The following is a 25,840-nucleotide window of genomic DNA, read 5'->3' on the forward strand; positions in this document are numbered from 1 at the left end:
GAGTTATACTAATCAAATCATGTTTAAAAAAAACTTCCTAGTTTTCGCTTCTTCCAATATTCTGATTTGTGGGACTTCCACAGTTGTCATATTCTACCTCATGTTAATAATTCACACAATGACACTTCTCTGTGATGAAACTAAAGTAATAAATGTCAGCTGTGTATTGACCAAAGGTGTATTGTCTCACCCTCACTTAAAATGTGCATTTCCATGAGATTGTTTAATATTGATCAGAAACAAAGAACATAGTTAAATTTTCCCTTCCTAACTCAGAAAAATCCATAACTTTATCAGTCTGCAAAACAATGCAACTTATTGTTTTAACCTGCTGAGCCATCATAAGATTCATATAAATTAATTTTTCATTTTGATTCTTTGATGAATATTGTACTGTGTGGCCACTGTAATATTATTGTGGATAATTTTTGTTGTTTTTTTAAGAGCTTTGTTTGGTACTTTTGCAGCCAAGTTCTTTTAGTTCATTTCATTCTAAATATTTCTGAAACCTTGAATTCATTCATACAATAAACATTGTCTTTATCAAAGTAAATTTGATTGAGGCATCTGAAATGTGAACAATGTTTCAAGTAGCCAAAATATGCATGAAAATAGCATTTGAACAGTTAAGATTTATACTTGTGTGTTTTGAATAAGATAATGTTATAGAGTAACTAATTCATTATATTATTAATGTAGCGACTCACCGTCCGAACAAGCGAACCGGCTTGGTGGTCGGGTCACGTGTCATCGGAGCGGCGAGGCCCAAGATGGCTTTGGGCCTTCGTCTTCCCCGAGTGACAGGGAGAACCCGCGTGCGGGAAAGGTTTGACGATGTAGCATATATGTCATTTCCGTTTTCGGTGGACAGGAACAGTCTCTCTTAAAAGGCCCGCGCAAGGCGGGAAAATAAACCAGTTCTTGTTCTGCAACCCATCGACTAGTGTCTTGTTTTCACATCGCGGTAGCAGCCGCTACATTGGTGACCCCGACGGTCCAAACGGATTTTGGACCCGCACAATGGACGACAACGCAGCAGCCAACGCAGTGGCACTCAAGCTGCCCACCTTTTGGATGCTTCGTCCCAGCGTCTGGTTCGACCAGGCCGAAGCACAATTCCACCTTTGGCCGATCACCTCCGACTCCACAAAGTACTACCATGTGGTCAGCTCTCTGGACCAGGAGACAGCTGCCCAGGTCGGAGACTTCATCCAGTCTCCTCCAGAGGAGGATAAGTACCCAGCTTTCAGAGACCTTCTGATTCAGACCTTTGGCCTCTCCTGTCACGAGCGCGCCGCCTGCCTGCTTCATCTCGACAGCCTGGGGGACAGAATGAATGAGATGCTGGCATTGGCTGAGGGACGCAAGCCCTGCCTAATGTTCGAACAGGCCTTCCTCGAACAACTACCCGATGACATTCACCTGCAGTTGGCCGACGCCGATTTCAGCAACCCACGTGAGGTAGCTGCCTGGGCAGATGTCCTGTGGAAGGCCAAACGCGAGAGCGGGTTGTCCGTCGGCCAAATCGCCAGGCCGCAAGCCCAACGCTTGCCTAAACCAGTCCCAGCAACCGAGCGACCACACCCCAGAAACACAGATGATGACACTGGCGACCAGCTGTGTTTCTACCATCAGAGGTGGGGCGCGGAGGCCCGTCGATGCCCCCCACCCTGCAAGTTTCAGGAAAACGCCAGGGCCAGCCGCCACTGATGGCTATGACGGCTGGCCGTGGACACAGCCTCCTATTCGTTTGGGACAAGCAGTCTGGGCGGCGTTTCCTCGTCGATACTGGAGCAAAGGTCAGTATTTTGCCCCCAACCAGCCATGACACTCGTAACGGGCAACAAAGTCCTGTACTCAATGCTGCAAACGGCACAACAATACGGACTTTCGGTACCTGTACACTTCAATTACAATTCGGCGGCAGCCGTTTTACCTGGACCTTTACCCTTGCCGCTGTCGCCTGACCACTCCTAGGAGCTGATTTCCTTCGGGCCCACAGCTTGTTAGTCGACCTGTGAGGGAAGCGGCTAGTGCACTCCAGAACTTTCCAAACCTACCCCCTGGGAGAAGCCAGCCTACCAGCCCCGCACCTGGACTCCATTTCCCTGTCTGGCAATGAGTTCACCAAGCTCCTAGCTGAGTTCCCATCAGTTTTGGCACCTCAGTTTACAAATTCTATGCCCAAACATGGGGTGCGGCACCACATCATTACCACAGGGCCACCCCTTCATGCCCGAGCATGACGACTACTTCCAGACAAGCTCCGCCTGGCAAAGGAAGAGTTCCGTCGCATGGAGGAGCTGGGGATCGTTCGCAGGTCAGACAGCCCCTGGGTCTCCCCCCTGCACATGGTCCCCAAAGCCACCGGCGGGTGGAGGCCCTGCAGCGACTACCGCAGGCTGAATGATGCCACCACCCCGGACTGCTACCCCATCCCTCACATCCAGGACTTCGCTGCGAACCTACATGGGGCCTGCATCTTCTCCAAGGTGGACCTTGTTCGGGAATACCACCAAATCCCGGTCCACCCAGATGACGTCCTCAAAACTGCGATTATCACCCCATTCAGCCTCTTCGAGTTCCTTTGAATGCCATTCGGCCTTAAGAACACCACACAGACTTTCCAGCGGCTGATGGACGCGGTAGGCTGAGACCTGGACTTCGTGTTCATTTACTTAGATGACATACTAATCGCCAGCTGTGACCGCCAAGAACATCTTTCCCACCTCTGCCAACTGTATTCCCGTCTCCGTGATTTCAGCCTCATGATCAACCTGGCCAAGTGCCAATTCGGACTTGACTCTATCGATTTCCTCGGCCACAGAATCACCAGCGACGGAGCAACACCCCTACCTCCCAAGGTAGACGCTATCCGCCATTTTGCCCGTCCCAACACGGTCAAAGGCCTGCAGGAATTCCTGGGGATGGTCAACTTTTACCATCGGTCCATTCCTGCAGCAGCCCGTATCATGCACCCTTTGTTCTCGCTGATGGCTGGTAAGGGCAAGGACATCGCCTGGAACGAGGCTGCGGCTGCCTTCGTTAAGGCCAAAGACGCCCTGGCAGACGCCACGATGCTTGTACACCCTAGGACAGACGTCCCAACCGCCCTCACGGTGAACGCATCCAACACCGCGGTTGGTGGAGTACTGAAACAACTAATCAAAGGCCGTTGGCAACCCTTGGCATTTTTCAGCAGGCACCTTAGACCACCCAAACTGAAATACAGTGCTTTTGATCAGGAACTTCTAACGCTGTACCTGGCAGTCTGGCATTTCCGGTACTTTTTAGAAGGCAGGCCTTTCACCTCCTTCACTGACCATAAGCCTTTGTCCTTCGCCTTCTCCAAAGTCTCCGATCCCTGGTCAGCTCGTCAGCAGAGACATTTGTCCTACATTTCCGAATTCACAACAGATATCCAACATGTCTCCGGAAAGGACAATGTCGTTGCTGACGCACTTTCCAGACCGACCATCCACAGCCTGTCCCTGGGTGCCGACTACACGGCCCTGGCTGACGCACAGCAAGCCGACAACGAGCTGCCCAGCTACAGAACCGCAGTCTCGGGCCTGCCGCTCCAAGATTTCTTGGTCAGTCCAGGTCAGCAGACCCTCCTTTGCGACATCGCAACAGGTCAACCCCACCCTATAGTTCCTGCAGCCTGGCGGAAACACGTTTTCGACTTGATACACGGGTTGGCGCACCCGTCCATCAGATCAACTGTCCGACTGGTCGCCAGCAAGTTCGTCTGGCATGGCCTGTGCAAACAGGTCAGTGAGTGGGCCAGGACTTGTCCGCACTGCCAGACATCAAAAGTCCAACGACACACCAAGATCCTGCCACAGCAGTTCGAGCCTACCCGTAGAAGGTTCGACCACATCCACGTCGACCTCTGTCAGTTTCAAGAGGAGCCCGATACCTCCTTACCATAGTGGACGGGTTCACGAGGTGGCCAGAGGTAATCCCTCTATCTGACGTCACGACTGATTCCTGCGCCCAGGCGCTGCTCACAACTTGGATCTCACGTTTTGGTGTTCCGGCCCACATCACTTCAGACAGGGGCACCCAGTTTACCTCCAGCCTCTAGTCTGCATTAGCGAACATGCTGGGGATGCAGCTGCACACCACCACGGCCTACCACCCTCAATCAAACGGGTTAGTGGAACGTTTCCACCGCCATCTAAAATCAGCCTTGATGGCCCGCCTGAAGGGTCCTAACTGGGCCGACGAACTGCCTTGGGTCCTGCTCGGCATACGTACTGCCTCCAAGGAAGATCTCCACGCTTCGTCAGATGAACTTGTGTACGGGGCGCTCCTGGTCGTCCCAGGGGATTTCATACCCGCCCTTCGGGGCCAAGAGGAACAACCCACGGCAGTCCTGGAAAGACTGCGCGAGAGGCTCGGCAACTTGGCACCGATTCCCACTTTGCGGCATGTGAGCCCAAGGAACTACGAGACTGTAAGTTCGTTTTCGTTCGCAGGGGCACATCTCTGGCACCGTTGCAACTGCCATACAAGGGGCCGTTCCGGGTCATCAGGAATAATGGGTCCACCTGTATTTTGGACATTGGGGGCAAGGAAGAGGTCTTCACAACGGACCGCCTCAAACCGGCCCGTTTAGATCTACAACAACCGGTCGAGGTTCCAGCACTGCGACACAGAGGCCGACCTCCTAAGCAACGGCTAACACAGCCCACGAACCTTGGGGACCGTATCGCCGGTTCTGGGGTGGGGGGGGGGGGAGTTGTGTAGCGGCTCACCGTCCGAGCAAGCGAACCGGCTCGGCGGTCAGGTCGCGTGTCGTCGGAGCGGCGAGGCCCAAGATGGCATTGGGCCTTCGTCTTCCCCGAGTGACAGGGAGAACCCGCCCGCGGGAAAGGTTTGATGACGTAGCGTATATGTCATTTCCGTTTTCAGTGGGCGGGAACAGTCTCTCTTAAAAGGCCCACGCAAGGCGGGAAAATAAATCAGTTCTTGTTCTGCAACCCATTGACTGGTGTCTTGTTTTCACATCGCGGTAGCAGCCGCTACATTAATAACATTTGCACTTTAATTTCTTGCTATATTTTGTTATTTACATTAATGCAAATTTGTTTTGCAATTGGTACATAAAGTTGTTTAAACATAAGCATTGATAATTGGGAGCATTTCCAACAGTAATGGCTTTGTACAGATTCTGTAACTTTGTTACAGAGCTCTTGGGAAACCATCTGGCATCTTTAAATCAGAATCCACCAGCAATCAAACCTGCCTGGCCTGTGTGTCTTAACATTTTACTGGGCCAGGAAGGTCTCATTTGATTGGTGTACAGGTTTAATTTTATCTGATTTTGTGATGATCTTTTTTCTGATCCTGTCTATTTGAGAAAATATCATAAATTGATAACAAGATCATCAATTATTTTTAAATGCTTGACTGCAGAGTTATAATTTTACATCAGTGATCTCTGGCTATGGTTCTAAATATGAATGCAATGAGCTAAGTCAAGTGATGAACAAATTAAAAGCAATTGGAAACATATATAATTTAGTTGTCATATAAAATTTAAATTTACTTAGTTTTTTTCACACTCATAGGATGTCTGAGATTTAAGTTACCATCTATCTTCACATGTTAGTACAACAGTTTACCACATGGTGCCACTGTAGCTAATAAATTAAGTAAAGCTTATTGCCCCCAATTTTGGTTGCAAGTGGAAGCAAGTTTGGAATATCTGTGCACACATACTAAAAAAAGACATACTGACTTTTCTGAGCAAAACGAAATGCGATATCTGGCAAGGAGTGACACCACTGGATTCCCCGTTGAGTTCAGTGGTGGATATCAGTCTTGCTGAGATTTCCTGGCATTTATACTGGAAAGTTGGCTCACAGATCCTGGGTTATGTTTGAACTGATGCAGGATTTGTGAATTCATTGCTTTAAATGGAGGTTATAAGGCTGCAGACAAGGAAGCAATGGGAAAGATACATTTTTTAAAAATTGTTTTGGCTTTGTTTAAGGCTTTGAGAAGTATTTTATATTAAAAATAATAATTATCAGTTATTTACATAATTTTTAATTTTTCTGAATGCCAGAGACATTCAGAGATACTTAAAGCATTCTATGCTTTCGACAGCTGGCTTTGAAGGAAAGGGCTTTGCTGGTTGTCAAAGCTTTAGAGGGTTTTGTCAGGAACAGGGTTTATCAGTGTGACATTCAAAGCACTGTACCACTCAGCTGCTGGAGTTAAGTACAGTTAGAGTAAGCAATGAAGACTTCCCTTAGAGGGAACAGATAAGTTAAGGGAAACATCATTCTCATAATTACTTTGTCAAGCCCACAAGAATTTCATATATTTCAATGAGATCTCATTTTTCCCTTCTAAACTCAAGATAGTCGAGTTGCAATCTTCTCATTGGACAAACCTCTGACAGCCTAGGAATTAATCTGGTGAATCTTAATCTCACTCCATTTTTTGCAAGTATATTCTTCTTTAGATAAAGAGACTTGACCTGTACATAACATTCTGGCTGCATTTTGATCTGGGCCCAGTGGAAGAGCAATCTACAGATCCAGAAACTGAGAGACTTGGTGTAAATTGGAAAACAGCAAGAGCTACTGGAACAGGAGAAAGAGGAAGGCCATAGGGCAAGTACCAGCAGAATGCCACCAACTTTATCTCCCAGCAGACCAGAGGATGGAAGCATTGACTGCATGGCAGTAATGTTCTCACTTACAGAAATTTTTGATGAGGAGCCTGCAAAGTCATTGTCCCCAATCTAAATAAAAGCCCAGCCCTGACGAAGGGTCTCGACCCGAAATGTTGACTGTTCATTTCCCTCCATAAATGCCACCTGACCCACTGAGTTCCTCTAGCTCCTTAGTGTGTTGCTCCAAGTTTCCAGCATCTGCAATCTCTTGTGTCTCCAAACAAAATTATACTCTCCACACGACAAATTTTAATACTAAAATAAGACACCAGTGTTCAGCTGAGTGACTCCAGATGACACATAATAATCTCTCACATCTTCCTTTGCAGGACTAACTGCACCAGTCATAACACATGAATGAATAGATGCTTGAGTCATTTTGTTGAAGGAGTGTACAGGGCATCTTGACTTATCAGGTGAGAATATGAAATCTATTTTTGCATTCCTCAAAGGGGTGAAGATTCTCACATCTGGAAGAGACAACTCGAGCCATCTCCTGCCTCGAGAATCTTCACCCCTTTCAGGAAGGTTCATCCTATGATGTTTCTTGGACCCCTGCCCAACCCCTCCCCCACTCCACCAAAAATTTGTCTTAGCATTTTCTCAATCTTGAGAATATAAAGTCTATTTCATAAGTGTTTCTTTCTCTCTGTTTCCCTCTTTCTCCATCATGACAACTGTAATGTGTTCATCTGACATCTGGCTTCTATGGTGAGTGTGCCTTTAAGGGCTGATGTTCTTCTCACATTTTTGGATAGGAATGGCTCTGACTGGATGAGCTTGTTAAGAACTTGCATGCCCATATACTTTTTCAGAGGTATACATAATTATGAAAGGCATAGATCGGGTGGATAGTGAGAAACTTTTCACCTTAACAGAAGGCATCTAAAACCAGAGGACAAAAGTTTAAATTGTGAAGTAAGAAGGTTAGAGGGGATCTGAGGGAAATGTTTTTCATCCCAAAGGTGGTCACAATCTTGAACAAACTGCTTGAAAAAGTGGTGGAGGCAGGAAGTGTCACAAGATTTTAAATTGTTGGACAAACACTTGAATATCCAAAGGCATTGAAGGTGTCAGACCAAGTTCTGGTAAATAGGATTAGTACAGATGGGTATTTCACGGTCAGTATGGACATGGTGGGCCGTAAGGCCTATTTCTCGCTGTATGACTCTATGACTTTAATATTCCACTGTTGCACTCTTGTGCCTCAATGGAAGTGCCATGCTAGTGAATCTAGCTTATTATTTTGTAGCATAATTTCATGATATATTCACACAATACTTTCTCTCTGCTACTTCCACAGGTTTCCTTCCGATTTTCTTTCCTTGCCAAACTTCTCTTGCAGTTAGTTGTTTGCACCAAAAGCTACCCAGATTTAATTGATGATTCACTTTCAACAGGGATACCTCAAACAGGGAGCAGCGTTAACTTACTGCAATTTTATCGGGTCATGATGAGACGGCACCAGAATATTGTGTACAGGTCTGGTCTCTCTACCTAATGAAGGAAATACAGTAAAAGACCTGTCATCCTGCAAGTGCCAGCCTAGACATTTTCTGGTTAACTGAATTTGCTGATTATTCAAGTGTCTATTGATGGAAATTCAGTTTGCCCTTCTTTCATGTCTTGTTTCATTTACTTGGAATCTTGTTTTACTTCCATGGGTTTGTCATTTTGAGACATATGGCAAGCTGTAAAAAGTCTGGAAAAAAATACATTGAAAAGTTTGATGGTGGACAGATAATGGCTAACACTTTAAGAAATAATGCATAAATTGCAAAAAAAATCCTTTAAGGAAAATTGTTTCATCAGTGGCTGACAAGAAAGATCAGATGTAGCATTAAGTCGCAGGAAGAGGCTTATGAATCTACAAGAAATAACAATACCCCTGAGGATTGGGGGTGTTTTAGAACTAGGCAAAGGAGAACTAAGAACTTGCTGAACATAAGGCAAGATAGAATAGGAAAGTAGATGGGTAAGAACCATAAAAATGGACAGGAAGAACTTCTACAGGCATGTGGAAAGGAAAAGATTAGTGAGAACGAATGTGGGTGGAAGCTGAGAGAATTTATAATGAAGCAAAAGGAAAGACAGAGGAACTAAACAATTGCTTGTGACCGTTGTCAGGGAAAAAGGCACAAAAACCTCACAGAAATATAAGTGAACCAAGGATCGTGAGAATGAGGAACTGAAGTAAATAAGTATTAATAAAAATAAAGTACTAGAGAAGTTGGTGACCTTGAAAGCCGATAAATCCCAAGGACCCAATGATCTGCATTCTAGAGTTTGAAAGAGACAACTATAAAGATAGTGGATGTTCTGGTTATCATCTTCCAAAATTCTATGTATCCTAGAATTATCTTTGTGAGTTGCTGGGTAGCAAATGTGACCCCACTATTTAAGAAAGGAGGGAGAGAGAAAGCAGGGAACTACCAGCCTGTTAGCCTAATATCAGTAGTAGGGAAAACGCTGGAATCTAAAATGAAGGATTAATAATACATGGAATAATATGTTTGAGCAGAGTTAGCATGGGCTTATAAAATGAAGATCATGTTTGACTAATCAGCTGGAGTTCCTTGAGGATGAGACTTGTGGAATTGACAAGGGGGGAACTAATGGATGTTATGTATTTGAATTTTCAGAAGGCTTTTGATAAACTCCCATACAGGATATTGATTCACAAAGTTAGGATGCAAGGAAGTGGGGTAATACATTGACATGTCTGAGAACTGATTATCAGATAGAAAGCAAAGTGTAGGAATAAGTGGATCCCTCTCAAGTTTGCAGGCTGAGAATATGGAATAACCACAAGTATTCAGTGCTTGGGCCCTAACTATTTACAATCCATATCAATGAGTTGAGTGAAATTTTTTCACTCAGAGAGTGGCAAATCTTTGAAATTCTCCACCTGATGGGTCGTGGAGGCTCATTCAAGGCAGATTCATAGATTTCTGGATACTAAAGATCAACACACATGAGGATAGTGTAGGAAAATGTTGCTGAAGTAGAAGATCAGGCATGATGTTGATGAATGGCAAAGTAGGCTCAAGGGGCTTTGTGGCCTACTGCTGCTCCTATGTTCTCTCCTGAACAAATCTCAGATATTTTCCTGCTTGCTTTAGAGATCATGAGATGCTGCCTACTAGAGCATGCCAGATGATGAAGTGCCAGGTGACTGGGTTTTTACTGTATTTGTGGTAGAATGCAAGGAAGGTTCACCAGTTTGATTCCTGGGAGGTGAGGGTTTGTCCAAGGAGGAGAGATTAAGCAGACTCAGCTTATACTCTCCTGAGTTTAGAAGAATGAGAGGTGATCTTACTGAAATATACAAAACATATGGGGTTTGACAGGGTAGATCTGGGGATGATGTCTATTACCAGGGATCACAGTCTCAAATAAGGGGTTGGCTACTCAGGGCTGAGATGAAGATAAATTTCTTCACCCAAAGGGTAATGAGTTTTTGGAATTTTCTAGCTAAGACAGCTCTGGAGACTCGCTCACTGAGTATGTTCAAGACAGGTCAGTAGATATTTAAATATTAAATAACTAGATGTTCTGGGGTTAGTGTAGGAAAGTGGAGCTGAGGTCTGGAGATCAGCCATGATCTTATGATAGGAGCAAGGGTGAGAAGCTAAATGGCCAACTCCGATTTCTTACGTTCTTACATCATTGAAAAGTGATCAAGAGTGGAAGTGGAGATTCTTTCTCAGGTGGTAAAAAAATGATTTGATGGCATTAGACAGGACCTTGCAAAGGTTGATTGGAAGAGGCTTTAGCAGGTAAAAGTATGTCTGACAAGTTTTTAAAAGTGAGATAGGGATAGCTCAGGGCCAGCATTTTGCTGTTAGAGTGAAGGGAAATGCTGGCAGGATTAGGGAACCTTGATTCATGAGGGATATCGAGGCTCTGGTCACGAAAAAGAAAGTGGCTTATGTCAGGTATAGGCAGCTGGGATCAAGAGAATCCCTCGAGGAGTATAAGGCATGTAGGGATACATTTAAGAGAGAAAGGAGGGCAAAATGAGGACATGGGATAGCTTTGGCAGATAAGTTATGGAGGATCCCAAGAGATTCTATTAGTATACTAAGAGCAAAAGGGTAACTGGGGAGAGAATAGGGCCCCTTAAGGATCAATGTAAATTTAAGGTGAGAGTGGAAAGATTAAAAGGGGACCTGAGGGGCAACTTTTTCACACTGAGGTTGGTGGGTATTTGGAACGAGCTGCCAGAGGAAGTGGTAGATGTGAGTACAATTACAATGTTTAAAAGACATTTGGATGGGTGCATGGATAGGAAGGGTTTAGGGGGATATAGGCCAAATACAAACAAATGGGACAAGCTCAGGTAAGCAAATTGGTCGGCTTGGACAAGTTGGGCTGAAGGTCCTGTTTCCTTGTAGTATAACTCTATGAGTTTATCATTCCATGAAATTGACTACATACAAGAATTCAGTTATTAAAAATAACCATTCAAATGTATTGCCATCCATATTAAGTATTTTTTTATTAAAATATGTTTAATTACATCAAACAGCAACACAAATCAAGTATTGGAGATCAACAGCTCCACTAAGAAACATATCCAATGTATGTATTGTGTTGTAAATGATCATGTTTTTCTTCATTTTTCTTTTCCTGAAAGTAATGACTCAGGAAAGGATTGATTTTCAAAATGTTGGTAATTCTTGTCCCAATGCTATCCTTTGTTAAAATTTACAACATAACCATTGACAAACTCAATCAAATCCTGACTGAACTACTTATATTTTCCAGCAGGGGTCACTGGAAAGCTTTCAAAAGTGGAAAGTTTCTCTAGATTATTTGCATTTTGATATTTCCTAAATTCATAACACTTTGTACAGTTAGGGGAAGAGGGATGGTTCTTTATGATGCCTTTCAAGGGAAGCATAAGAACTGATGGATCACATATCTGTGAGAGTAGGAAACGGGAAAAGTGTTAAAATTTGAGTAATAATGATTCAGCCATCAATCAGTTCAAAGATATTTCGTGGAATAGAATCTGCAGCCTGTCTCTATCTGATCTGTATTCAATCTGTTGATCAACTCATGAATGTTAACATAGGTTAACTTTGAACAGCTATACATGAATGTTTGGGGAACTCTACACGTATTCTGATGCAACCATCTTGTTGATAAATACATAAATTACGAAGCCATCTGTTGGCATTTAAAGGTAATTAGCAGTTGCGGGTATATAATGCATGAAGAAGTACATGATTTGCCATAATAATTTACATAGAACAATACAGCACAGGAACACATCCTTAAGCATGTTCTTCATTTTATAATGCCAAGTTAAACTAAACCTACTCGCCTGCACATGATCTATATCCCTCCCTTCCCTGCATGTTTGTGTTCCTGTTTAAATGCTCCTTGAATGCCACTGTCGTGTGTACTTCCATCACCACCTCTGGCAGTGTGTTCCAGGCACCTACCAGTCTGTGTAAAAAACATATCCCTCCCCCTCCATCCCCCACACATCTCCTTTAAACTTTCCCCCCTCACCTTAAAGCTATGTCCTCTAATATTTGACATTACTACCCTGGGAAAAAGACTATCTATAATATTCATGCCTCTTATAATTTTGTAAACCTTTATGAGGTCTCCTCTCAACCTCCCATACTCCAGAAAAATATGCCATGTCTGTCCAACCTTATTTAGAAGACTTATAATCAAATAGTTTTTTATATTATCAAGGCTGGACATTGGATCGATTAGTATCCAGATTAGATTGCACTAGTGATAATCTATGGGTGAAAACATATTTATGGAAAAAATTGTGCAATTCTGACCACAAGTCATATTAACACACCTTATGCTTTCCCCGGTGTACATCTAGTGACGTCACTATTCATGCAATGGCCATTTCCACTCTACTGACATAAATTGCATCTTACAGCCTTAATTAAATAGCCAGAGTCATTTTGTGCTGAAATTCCTCATGAAATGCAAATTATAGAATCTCCAGTCTGCTTTTTATCAAACATCTGCAAGATTTGTAATAATATTTTCCCAACCATTTTTATTTGCTCCCTCATTGTTTGCGTCCTTTTAATTTTAGGCACTTCAATGCATTATGCTGCCTTCTCTGCTTCCAAGATCATATCACATCGCCTGTGCCCTGTGGTCACTAACAGTATGGGGCTCCATCAGGGCATTAGATTGCGGGGAGTAGGGGAGGGTGTTGACCGCAGGCTGATGGTCGTTTTGTTCACTCCCTTTTGCGTATTCCTTCATCTTCACGGCAGACAATTTTAGGAAATTGTCCATGGGTGCCACGGGAATGGATCCTTTAAGGTGCCCATCTCGACGAACACGGATCTCTGAAACTCCTCTGAGGAAACGTGCAAATCCCGTCTCTTAACGCAATTGTGTACCACTCCTGCGTTGTTTCTGATCTCTATTTGGTCAATTTCATGAGTTTATGTGGGGAAATAATTAGACTCGAGCGCTGGTGGCAACAATAGCTGTGCGCACCAAATATTGTGAAGCCTAACTTAAAAGCATCTAAGTGCAGTTCCATTTTGCTGTGTCGCGAATCAGCGTAGTTTTGCACCGACCCAGAAGTGTCATTTCCCTCTAATATCCTATTCATGCCTTAAGCTGTGTTGGGCAAGCCTCTTTACACCATCTCAATTTCTGAATGTACTGCAAAAGATAATTTTGCAAATGTTGTTATTAAACAGATCTTAAAGTTGTGAAGATTGCACCAGAACAGGAAAACAAGTTCTTTTATTTCGTCGTGTCCTTGTTAAGCGTACCATAAAACCACGTTTCAGTAACGCGTCAATGAAGCTTCAAAAGCAGGACGCAGTGATTTAATATCGTGCCTAAATCGTGAGAGCGTGACAACCTGTCCATTTAAGGTAACATTTTAATGCTGTAGGTTTTAGTTGTGCAATTTAACTACTAGATTTCTGAAGTCTACTTTTTCGGATTACCAGTCAGAACCGGAGCAAACTCGAATTCCAAAGGAATGACGCAGACTCAGTATAACTGGATTAGAAAAATAATAATCAGTTTGGAGGAACACAAATTACTATTTGCAACTAACAATCCATTAGTACATAATCACAAATGCTGCATTGTAATGATATGCACATTGAAAACACTTCCACTGTGGTTTGCATACTCTATTTAAATATATGGTTAAATACCACCCAAAATAATTTCTTAGATTATTTTCACCTTTGAAGAATATTCAGGCACTTTAACGTTAATCAACACAGATGGGATATCAAAATAATCCTATAATTTTGAGTTTCAAGACATTTTTCAACTGTTTAAGACTCAGTTTTAGACGTTTAAGTCGTTGTAAAACATAGGTTGACATCATAAACCGTAAATTATCTTGACGATTTATTTGAACAATAGAACGCGGCTCCCATCGAGCAAAATGTTTTAACATTTCTGAACATTCGTGTCAGAGCTAGAGGGCGATCGTGGTTTTGTCAACATCGCATGTTCTGTGCAGCGGGAGTAATTTAATATCACCAAAGAATCGAACAGCTTTTAAGTTACTTTGATGCATCTTGCAAAAATATACAAAACATATGAGGGATGAAGTTACTCAACTGGTTGAGTGAATCATGAGGTTCGTGGAACATTACAGAGTAACTTTTTCTAAAGGCTTAATAACTAAAAGGCGCGACTTTTTCTCTCAACGTAAAACATGGTATAAACCGTGGATGAATCACTTCCATCCGAGGAAATAAGCAGCGATAGTTTATTGAAAAAACAACTTGGAAAGCTGGAGTTAGTCTCACCAAAGTTCCCTTTGAATCAAAACTGTTGAAAGTATTAAAGACCATAGTCCACAATGTATATAGTTGAATAAATAGATCAACACAAACTATAAACAAAAATAAAGAATATATTAAAAGATTGATAACTTGAATTTCAGTTGGAAAGCCTATATAATCAATACTTTTCTTTCATGAGTAATAAAAGAAGCCTCCTCCTTCGCGACTCTTAGGAACTCTCGCCGACTCCGGAGGCTAATTGGTCGTGAGACGGAGCTCTGGGATGCTGACTGGTGGAGGGTGACGTCAATCACAAAGAGCAGATGGATTTTCAAGCTCGCGTTCACGCTAACACGGGAAACGAGAAGGAAGAGTAGGAGCGGGTGGAGTCCTGTCAGCTCTGAGCAGTAGAGCGGACAATCAGCAAACTTCATCCATTTAATCATTGTAATTATAACTACATATCTGTAAATTATTTGCAGATATAACTTGGCATCACACCAACTCATGGACACAGCCTCCTTTTAAAGCTGTGAGTTCTTTTGCGAAGTGTGTTGTGTTTCAGTTGTGTTTTGACAGCTGGGGGTATGGAAGTCTCGCCTATCAACATTACTACTGGAAGACTTTGTTGAGAGTATAAAAATTACCTGCAGGTTTTTTTCTATTTCTTATAATTTATGTACAAAATGGCGGAAGGTCGGAAGGAGAGTGGACTTACTGTTCCCGAGGTACTAGGGGAACCCGAAGCAGTTGGAGATTCCCACAAAGGTTGGGGCACTGTCGAAGAAGGCGACTTGGAAAATGTTGGCGTGGTGGCAAGTGGGAAGGGTAGCAGGAGGAGAAGGGCCCTTTCAGCGGCCGGGGATCGTTTCAGTCCTGGGGGATCACCGTCCTTAGGAGCAGCAGCAACAGGAGATGTTGAAGCTTCCCTTATCGAGGCTGCCAAAACTACACCTCGTAGGAGCAGCATTATTAAGGTATGTCATTATTATTCCAAGACCTTAGTTCCAATGAAGACATTTGCACCCCTAACAGCAATGAATATACTGAAAATTAACTCGAGGTGTATTGTTGAGCGAAGCACAAGATGTAAACGCTATACAGATGCACTTTGTTTTTTTGATACACTTTGAAGCAGTTTCTGATCAATGAAGTATTTTGTTGAAAACCCCTACCCATTGTATCTGAGCGGAGAGGCAAGTAATTGCTTTGGTGCTGCTGGAATCATTGCTTCCCACTGACTGGGAAAAGTGAATAAATTGCAAGTTTCTCGCCAACAACAGTCTTTTCTCTTTAACGTGCTTTGTCCAGATGTCATGTAAGGTTTGAAACCTTGAAGCCTTATGATGAATCAACATGGAATATTGGTGCAGTGACCCTAGATTATCCCTGCATATTTGCTATTTTAAAAGGGAAGGAATCGTTTAAGCTCTATTGAATATAGTAATATAAGATAATTCCTGGTTACTTTCTTACCAACAGAAATATACTTATTTTTCTTAAGAAAAATTATGCTGTTACCTACTATGTTTGTTCATGACACTTAAAGCAACAAAATACGTGAAAAGCTTTTCCAGACTCCATGCAAGTTGTTCTGAAGCTCTTGGATTTGCATTCTAATTCAAAGACTTCACTCAGATTTGTTGGACAGAATTAATATGATACTAACATGCTCTTATTTATATTTCATAATTCAGTTCTGTTTGTCTTATGTTAAAGTTGAAATTGTTTTGTTTTGTGTTGAAATGCCTCTAATAGTATGTGTCTTAGTTGTGTGATTCTCTACTACTTAAAACTGGCATTGGTCTTGCATTTCTGGGATATAACATTAAGGTTACTAGATTATATTTATAATAGCATGCTAACAGTACTTTAAACTATCCTTCAGGTTAATATTAGAGAGAGATTGATAAATTAAATGAGTGGCGAATGGAATAGAATGTGGAAGAAAAAAAAGTATGAAGTCCTGATGAAGTGTCTTGAACCAAAATGTCGACTGTTTATTTCCCTCCATAGTTGCTGCCTGACCTGCTGAGTTCCTGCAGCATTTTGAGTGTCTTGCTGAAAAAGTATAATTTAAATGGATAATAACTACAGAAATCTACAATATAAAGGAATTTGGGTGTCCTCATAGAAAAACACAGAAAGTTAGCACACAACTTTAGCAGGCAAATAGAACGTTGGGCTTTTTTTTTCAGGGGGTTGGAATATAGAAGTGCAGAAGGCTTATTGCAAATGTACAAAGTACTAGTGAGACCACATCTAGAGTGCTGCAAACCATTTTGGCCCCCCTCTCATTGAAAGCAGATCAGAGAAGCTTCATTAGCATGATCACTGGTGTGGAAGGATTGTCCTACAAGTAAAGGTTAACTTATCCCATTGTGCTAAGACTGTTGAATGGTTCCCTTATACGATGAGATGGACTCTTGACCTCACAATCTACCTTGTTGTGACCTTGCACCTTATTGTCTACTTGCACTGCACTTCCTCTGTAGCTGTGACACTTTACGCTGTACTGTTATTGTTTTTACCTGTACCACCTCAATGCACTCTGTACTAACTCAATGTAACTGCACTGTGTAATGAATTGACCTGTACAATCAGTATGCAAGACAAGTTTTTCACTGTACCTCGGTACAAGTAACAACAATAAACCAATACCAACACCAATAACTATGCTGGAACTGCACTCATTGGAGTTTAGAAGAGAGGTGATCTTATTGAAACATGCAAGATTCTTAGGGACTGTAACAGCGTAAATGCAGAGGGGACATTTCTTCTCATAGGAGAATTCAGCATCAGAGGGCATGATTTCAGAATAAGGGGATGCCTCTTTAAGGCTGAGATGAGGAAGAATTTCTTCTCTCAGGATTGTGTGTCTTTGGATCTCTTTGGCAAAGAGTTGTGGGGGCAGAGTCCTTGTGTATATTTAAAGCTGTGACAAGAGTTCTAATTAACAAAGAAGTCAAGGATTATTGGGAAAATGAAGGAAATGGATGAGGAATATCAGATCAGCCATGATGTTACTGAATGACTGAGCAAGCTCAAGGAGCTGAATAGCCTACTCTTGTTCCTACTTCTTATTAATGCTAATTAATTAATTAATTAATTAATTCTGTCTATTTTCTATACTTGTTCAGAAGGTTTACACTCTTTATCTGGATGGTGATAACATGCAGTATTTCACCCGTATGGTCATTACTTACTTGCAAATCTTGATAGTGAGCATTGGTAGGCTGTCTAACCATCCATTATTGTTGCACACAATATTTCCTCTTAAGACATCAAGTGCACTTCAGTTAAGGCTTTTTAGATATTATGGATGGGAATTCTGACTGAGCAACTTTTGAAGTTAGTGGCTCTGATGCAATTAGTACCAGCCCAATGAATATCTTCCATCAGTGAAATCATATAATTCTGATTAGGTAGTCCTGAGTACTGGTCAATGTCCTTGATCCATTGGTAGAACAGATTAATCTATACATTTGATCATTTTGTTGCTAGGAATCTTGGGAATAAGATTATACAGCTTCAATCATATGTTCCTGCTCCACATCTGCAGCTATTGCATGGTGAGGCTAGTAGGGCATTTTACTAAAGATTTACCAGACTAAATAATCTTTAGATAGAAAAAATTATTATCAAGTATACCAAGTCAGCATTTATGCAGATAGGTTGCTATTTTCCAGTGCATAGTGACATTGTATACTACAATGAAATAAAAAAAACAAGCATTTCATCAAGTTGGAATGAATAATAGCTGGGAGTAGAGAAAAATGGATAAATTATGATTCTGCATGACTGGATTAGACACATTTTTCATTATTTAATTAATATGGCTCCAGAGATTTCTGTGTTCATGACTAGATTTTTGTTTTTATTAACATTCTTATTTGTTCTCACTGATAATGGTACAAGTTGTAACATTACCATTTATTTAAAAGTAATTTTGTTCGTTACCCATCCTCTTTTACATTTTCTATTCTTATTGTTTAATTTTGACAGTATTTTGGTGTCAGCATTGTAATTTTCTTCAAGTATACATTCTTTTATAGTTCTGAATAAAGTGCTCAATCATCCACTCTGGGCTGGGGAAAGTGCACATGAAAAGTGGGCAATATTTGGCTGTAAGTGCTGAGTTTCACATGGATGTGTTAATCATTGTCTTCCAGATTAAATCAATATCCAGAAGTGTAATTGATGTGTGAAGCTGCTGGCATTTTGTGAAAACTTCTGGGATTGACTGACATTACTTTAGCACACTTGTTTTGCTGCCCTCACCGTAAGGGGACAGAATCTTCAACACGATATTGAGATGTTCTTCAAAAGGATGAGCAGAGCAAGGAGCAGACTATTGGAGTAGAAGGGGCAAAATTCCTAGACTAATCTAAGGATCTGCTGGCTAAGAGATTAGATCATAGATGATTATAACTGTGCATCTTTTGAAATCTCACTGATAGTTGGTTGCTATTCTTATTAATTTCATGTCTTGTGACCATATTGAGCTCAAGGGCAGCTTATTTTTGCAGACTGAGAAATAATAGAATTATGAGATCATTGTTGAAGATAAAATGATTTGGGAAACTCCTATTTACTTTGGTCCCTTGACATAGTTGTGGCTCTAATAGTGTATCAACATGTCCTATGAGGAAGTCTCAAATTACCAACTGTCGCAAGTAGTATAAAAATCTATTCACAAAATAATACAACTGTTAAGTATTTTGATGTTTTTACTTTTATCTTTGCTCACTTCTTAAATTCTATTTATTGAAAGGCATTTTCACAATAAAGCTGTGACACAGTGACATATTTTCTGTAAAAACCCTCTGAAGCAGTTACCTTGAAAGAACTAGCCCACATTTGAATCCTGAGACTGAAACATCACAAGTTCTCTTATTTATCTGAAGCTAAATTGGGAAGTACATACACAGCAAGTGAAGAAATATTTCAGGAACGAGAAAGAATGTCTGCATTTCAAATGGATGACCTTTCTTCGAACTGGGAAAAAGCTAGAGATGTAATGAATTTCAAGCAGTGCAGAGGAGAGGTAAGGGCAAAAATCAAGATCTGCGAGTGGATGAAAGATGTGACATTAAATGGGCGGCACAGTAGTGCAGCTAGTGGAGCAGCTGTCTCATAGCTTCAGTGATCCGGATGATGGAGGGAATGATTATTTAGGGAGGTTGATGGGATGCCAATCAAGCAAGCTGGATATTGTTGAGCTTCTTGATAAATGTTGGGTGCTATGCTCAGCCAAGCAAGTGGAGAATATTCTATAATTCCCCTGACTTGTTCTTGTAGATGGTGGAAAGACCTTGGGATTCTAGGAGGTGTGTCAGTTATTGCAATATACCCAACCTCTCATCTACTCTTGTAGTCAATCTAATTGAGTCTGTGCTTGGTGGTGACCCCCAGGATATTGTTGATGGGGGACTTTGTCATAGCAATGGCTATGAATGTCAGTGGTGATTGTTAGATCATTTCTTGTTGAGGATGATCATTGCCAGACACTTTGTGGAATGTTACTTGCTACTTGACAACAATCAGGCATGTGTTGATTATGTCTTTCGCCCAGCCATTTCATGTAAGGCATCTAATCCCTTCTGATATTCATTTATATCACATGTATTTGGATAATGCCAATTTTTATGGGGTGTGCAACCTTCTGGCAAGGCTGACGTGACCAATATTTTTGCTCCACCTCAAATGTATCCCTGTAACTCACTTCAACCCTCCCTACAGAGTGAGTTACACATTCTCACTTTTCCAAGTAAAAGTCTTTTGACATTGATCCTAAAGACATACGGGTTAGGAAGTTGTGGGCATACTATGTTGGCGCCAGAAGCGTGGCGACACTTGGCGGGCTGCCCCCAGAACGCTCGATGCAAAAAGATGCATTTCACTGTGTATTTCGATGTACATGTGACTAATAAAGATATCATCTTATCTTACCTTAAATTCGAACTTTAAATGAATTTGTTACTTCCATTTTCACACCTTCCAGTTTGAACAATTACTGTTCCTTTTTGCATGTACCATTATTCTTACACTTAAGCATTCCCTTTGTTCTTTCCTCAGCTCTTCCTTTTCCCTGAAGGGTCCTTGAACTGAAAGGTTGGCCTGGCTTTCTCCACAGATGCTGTCTGACTTGTTGAGTATTTCAGCATTTTCTGCTTTAATTTCAGGATTCCAACATTAATGTTATTTTGCTTTTGGAATGCGTTAGGGCCAGATTATGCTGACCATTTTTGGCAGTCCTGAAGGAAGTCTCAAACTGTTAAATGTGGAAATCCAGGAATTACCAAGACCTTAGGAAAGCAGAATCTCCTCTTAGCGTCTAGTATCGGAGCCCAGTTTTGCTAGAATCCCCAGCATTATGTTGAAAAATCACTTTTCAGATCCATTTTAGATACTAGTGATTTCAGTCTTAATTGTGGAGAAAAGGTTTAGGAGACAAAAGGGGGATAAGTTATTTTTAAAACTTGCTTTGCTTAAATTATTTTTATTGTTTTAATTACCTTTTATTCCTTTAAAACTTAAGCCAATTTTACATGTCCCTTATTGTTAGAGGCATGGCAGCTTTTACCACTGACAAGGCCCTACCTCCAGCTTTGCCAACTGTCAAAGGGTGTTTGTAGTGTGTTTGATGGGCGTGCCCTTGCTGCACAACCCAAAGCCCGATCACTATGCAGGGCACGCTGCTGAATCTCCACATCTGACCCAGAAAGGAACAGGATAAATGGGCGGACCAAAGGCAACACTTCTGGGTGGAAAGACAGTGCCAGCGTGCTCTGGCCATTGTTTATTGAGATGGTGCTGTACAAACTGCTTTACATAAAAATCAATGAGTTTCAGAAGTTAGTTTAATTTTTGATTGTTTAAATGATTATATGAATTTGCTAAAGAGAGCATTTTTGATGAATATAGGCAAACCCTGCGTAACTGGGTGGAGTTGCATTCCTAGAAGACGGACCATAGCATGATTTTCTGTAAAGCAAAGCTGAGTCAGCTGTGCATGTAACAGAAAACATGAGCTGAAAAAAATTGTGTTGATTTATATACATTTTTTTCATATAAATTCTGTAACAGTTTGTTTTATTCTGTTCCTCAAATTTGTGGGTAGTGATGTATGAATTCTGTAAGGACGAATTTTTGTAATCCGAATAGCAGTAACGTGGGGGTTGCCTGTATTAAGATAATTGCCAGTTATATTAATAGGATGCTTCCTTATCATTGATGCATTCTATCTTAAGTACACCAAATAGGTGTTCACTTCAATGGATGTAATAATATGAAAATGGTGTTTTGACACAAAAATTGACACTTCCTAATTTTTCATTCAGTCATGTCATCATTCTTTATGGGAGACAATAAAAATATTAGAATTTTACTTGGGTGTACTTCTGGGAACCACCAAGAGAAGATAGTTCGCATTTACTTGTTCAGTGCTATCATGTCACCTAAGTCCCCATCATTAACATCTCAGGAATAACCCTTGATGAGAAAATTAACTGGATGCAGTGAGTGACTCACTTTCAAACCCATGGTCTCTACCACCTGGGCAGCAGGCTCATGGAAACAGTAGTATCTGTAAGTTTCCCAAAACTTTCACACACTCCTAACCTGGAGTGATATTAACGTTGTTTCATTGCTGCTAGGTCACTGTTCTGGACTCACTGCCTCATTGCACATTGGGAAGATATTCACCTCGCACACTATAACAATTAGAGAGGAAGGCCAACACCGTCTTCTCAAAGACTTTTAATGATGGCCATTTAATGCTGGCTTTCCCAGTGACACCTACATCCATTAACAATCTTCTTTAAAAAAAAGATTTCCTGCTTGTTGCTGTACTCCTACCATGTATTCCTCTAGACATACAATAGCATTATGTTGCCTATATTCAGCCTCTCCATTCTTTGTTTTATCGCCTCTCAGCTTATTGCATCATTCCCTTTCATCCTCCCTTCTCCACCCACCTACCTTCCCCATCTCACCTGGACTCATCTATCACCTGCCAGACTGTGCTCCTCCCCCTCCCCCTACCTTTTTATTCTGGCTTCTGCCCTATTCCTTTCCAGTCCTGATGAAGGGTCTCGACCCGAAACATTGACTGTTTATTTCCGTCCATAGATGCTGCCTGACCTGCTGGGTTCCTCCAGCGTTTTGACGGTGTTGCAACAATGTACTGGTGCTGAGATGATTGGTTTCATTTATCAACAATCACCACTGTGGAGTTTGATCCTGAAAAATGTGAGGTAATGCATTTTGGGAAGACAGATAACTCAAGGGTATATACAATGAAGAGGAGGATCCTAAAAAGTTCTGAGAAACAGAGGGATCTTGATCTATACATCTCTAGGGTCCCAAAAGGCAGATAAGGTGGTCAAGAAGGGAAATGGGACACCTGCCTTCAATAACCAAGACATAGTGTATAAAGGCAAGGAAGTTGTTAACAATTATTGTTAGACCACACTTGGAGTACTGTCTGCAACTCTGATTGCAACAGTATAGAAACAAGGTATAGCACTGGAGAGGCTGCAGAGGAGATTTATTAGGATGTTGTTAGGGATCGAGCATATTAGGTGTGATGAAAGACAGGAGAAGCTGGATTTGTATTCATTGGAAAGGAGAAAGCTGAGGGGAATGCCTGACTGAGATATACAAAATTATAAGGAGCATGGATAAGGTGGATAGTGAGGAACCTTTCCATTTGGCAGAGTTGTCTATACCCACAGAGCATAGGTTTAAAATAAGGAGTAGGAGATTTAGAAGGCACTTAAGGAAGATTTTTTTTTATCCAAACTATGTTTGAAATCTAGAATGCCTTGCCTGTGGGTGGGATGGAGGCAGGTACTCTCATAACATTTAAAAATATTTAGATGAATACTTGAAACACCATGGCATAGTGCTGGAAACTGGTTTAGTAAACATAGGCACTTTGATGGCCAGCATGGACTCAGTAAGCTGAAGGGTCTGTTTCCTACAACCTTTAATATTGCAAAGGAGGCAGAAAAAGATGTTAGAACAGGTGCGTAAAAGCTTTATCAAAGAGACAGATTTTAAGGAACTTTTTAACAGAGGAGAGAAGTATGTAGAGATGGGAAGTGATGGAGATAGAATTCAACAGCTTGGTTTTTAGATGACTGAAGGTATCAGTGATATGGTGACGGGGTTGGATGATGTAGATCTCAGGAAAGCTTTGCTTGGAAAGGGAGGAGGAGGAAAAGCTGATTCCAGAAGTTCTGCTCCTAACAAAATGCTTGAAATAATAGCCTTGTCATGGGAATGCCCTGTTTCCTCAGAGAGGCAAGCACAACAGCCCATGGCAACACCTTTAATCTAGGCACTGGCAGTTATTAGATTAAATCATCCTCTGTGAGAGACCGTATGGATATCTGCATGCCAACAAGGTGCTGACGATTGCTGGAACGACCACTGCCTAATCTGCTCAGTCACTTCCATCAGAACCCCATTACAATAATGGCAACAGAAACACTGCCACACTAAAATCATTGTTGAAGGTCTCAAGAATCACTTCTCAATCAGCATCTCACAGACAACCTGATAACTCATCCAACAGGAGCTGCAGAGCATTCACAACATGTGGACAATCCTGAAGTCCATCATAAAGACTTAGTTTTTTCAGCTTGGAGAAACCGGACATGTTTTGATCAGGATGACTAGGATATCCAGCTGCTAATTAATTATAAATGCAAGGCATTTTTGTGTTGCAAACTCAGTCAAGCCTCAAGGGATTAAGCAAAACAGCACCACAGACAAATGTCCAACAAAACCCTGTGATCTAAAGAACAACTGGTAGGTGGAAAAAGCACAAGAGATGTAGTAACTAGGTGATGCATGGATCCTTCACACACTGTCAAAAATATTTATATCCCAAACATCCAATAGACTAAGCTGCTGAAAGTCAAGAATGAAGGAGAGCCTTTCCAGGACAGAAAGGAAATTAACACCTGTTGGAAAGAACATTTTGATGAAGTCTTCACCTGGGACTCAGTCCTTGATGTGGGTCTCCTTGATTCCATTCCACTACACACTATCTAATCCAGTCATGCCACTACACAGACTGACAAGAGTCTGAAGAGGCCACTGAAAAAAACAAGGCCCTTGGAGCAGATAGTATTCCCACTGCAGTTCTAAAATTTGCTGAACTTCTGGCACAATATCATAGCCACAGCTTTCAACAGGGAGAAGGAGATTATCCCAGGGTGCTTTAGAGATACTGCAACAATGACTATCTGCAAGAAAGGACAAATCTAATTGCGATAATTACAGAAGGGTGTGCCGTGACAAAAGTAATCACAAGAGTCCTCTTCAACCACTTTCTCCCAGTTGCTGAAGAGCTACTCCCCAAGTAACTGAGTGGATTCCATCCATTAAAAGGTGCAATGCACATGATCATCACTGCCTGATAACCTAAAAAAAATTAAGAGAACGGCATCAGTCACTATACATAGCCTTATTAAACTTTATAAGAAGAGTCAATTCCTGTCAACCCAGAGGAGTGGAGGGATTCTTCTCAAATTTAGTTGACCTTAGAAATACATCCCTGTTCTAGACTTGCTATATGATGACAACCAAGACATGATTCTAATGCATCCACCATAGAACCAATCCCAGTGCAGGTCAGGATCAAGCAAGGCTTGATATTGCTCTAATCTTTTCTCAATCTTTTCTCAATCTTTCTTGTTGCAATATTGTACTTCTTTCCAACAAGTTTCCCACTGGAGTGAAGTTAACCTATGGAACAAGGCCTTAGAATTTTTTACTTCTTTGTCATGTGACTCATAGAACAGTGACATCCGATGAATGTAAAGAGTAGCCTATACATGTAATGACCACACAATCAGAGATTTTATGTTTAAAATTGAACTTGAAAAGCGGTATATACAACTGCTGTAAATGTTTAACAGTTCAATGCATGATTCCCATTGTCCAAACTTCCTATTTCTAGTTCTAACATTGGGTATTAAGGGACTGATGGAAGATGTGTTTTGCTAGTATATTAATTTTGGTTTCTGCAGTTGTGAGTTGTCTTGCCCTTTTGGACAGAAACTACTAAGATTTTGAGGGTGTGTGATATATTGCAGGAAAATCTAACATAATTAATGATTGAGAACCTCTCTTTAAATTTATTTATTGCTATAAGTGAGTACTAAGAAGGAGTGATGAAATTGCAAGACTGCCCACATTTAATAATATTTGCATTTTTTCTGATTATTCTTTAATGATAAATCCATTGTGCTAATTTCCACATTGCAACTGAAAAAGACAACTGGAATTTCATCTTTAAATTTTTTTATCTTAAGTGTACATTTAAAAACACTGAAATTAAAGGAAAGACAATCACAACTTTCAAAAATGA

General features: G+C 41.4%; 1 protein-coding gene across 2 annotated transcripts in view; it reads left to right on the forward strand.

Annotated features, from left to right (window-relative positions):
- Positions 1-14,801: 14,801 nt before the first annotated feature.
- plcl1 (phospholipase C like 1) overlaps positions 14,802-25,840 on the forward strand; it is a 193,263-nt gene continuing 182,224 nt past the window's right edge. For both annotated transcript variants that reach the window (XM_052029664.1, XM_052029672.1), the window contains exon 1: positions 14,802-15,431. In XM_052029664.1, the coding sequence (XP_051885624.1) occupies positions 15,132-15,431 (300 nt within the window). In that variant the 5' untranslated portion in view covers positions 14,802-15,131. The remainder of the gene's footprint in view (positions 15,432-25,840) is intronic.

The sequence above is a fragment of the Pristis pectinata genome, chromosome 1, assembly GCF_009764475.1.
Source record: "Pristis pectinata isolate sPriPec2 chromosome 1, sPriPec2.1.pri, whole genome shotgun sequence".
Taxonomy (NCBI): Eukaryota; Metazoa; Chordata; class Chondrichthyes; order Rhinopristiformes; family Pristidae; genus Pristis; species Pristis pectinata.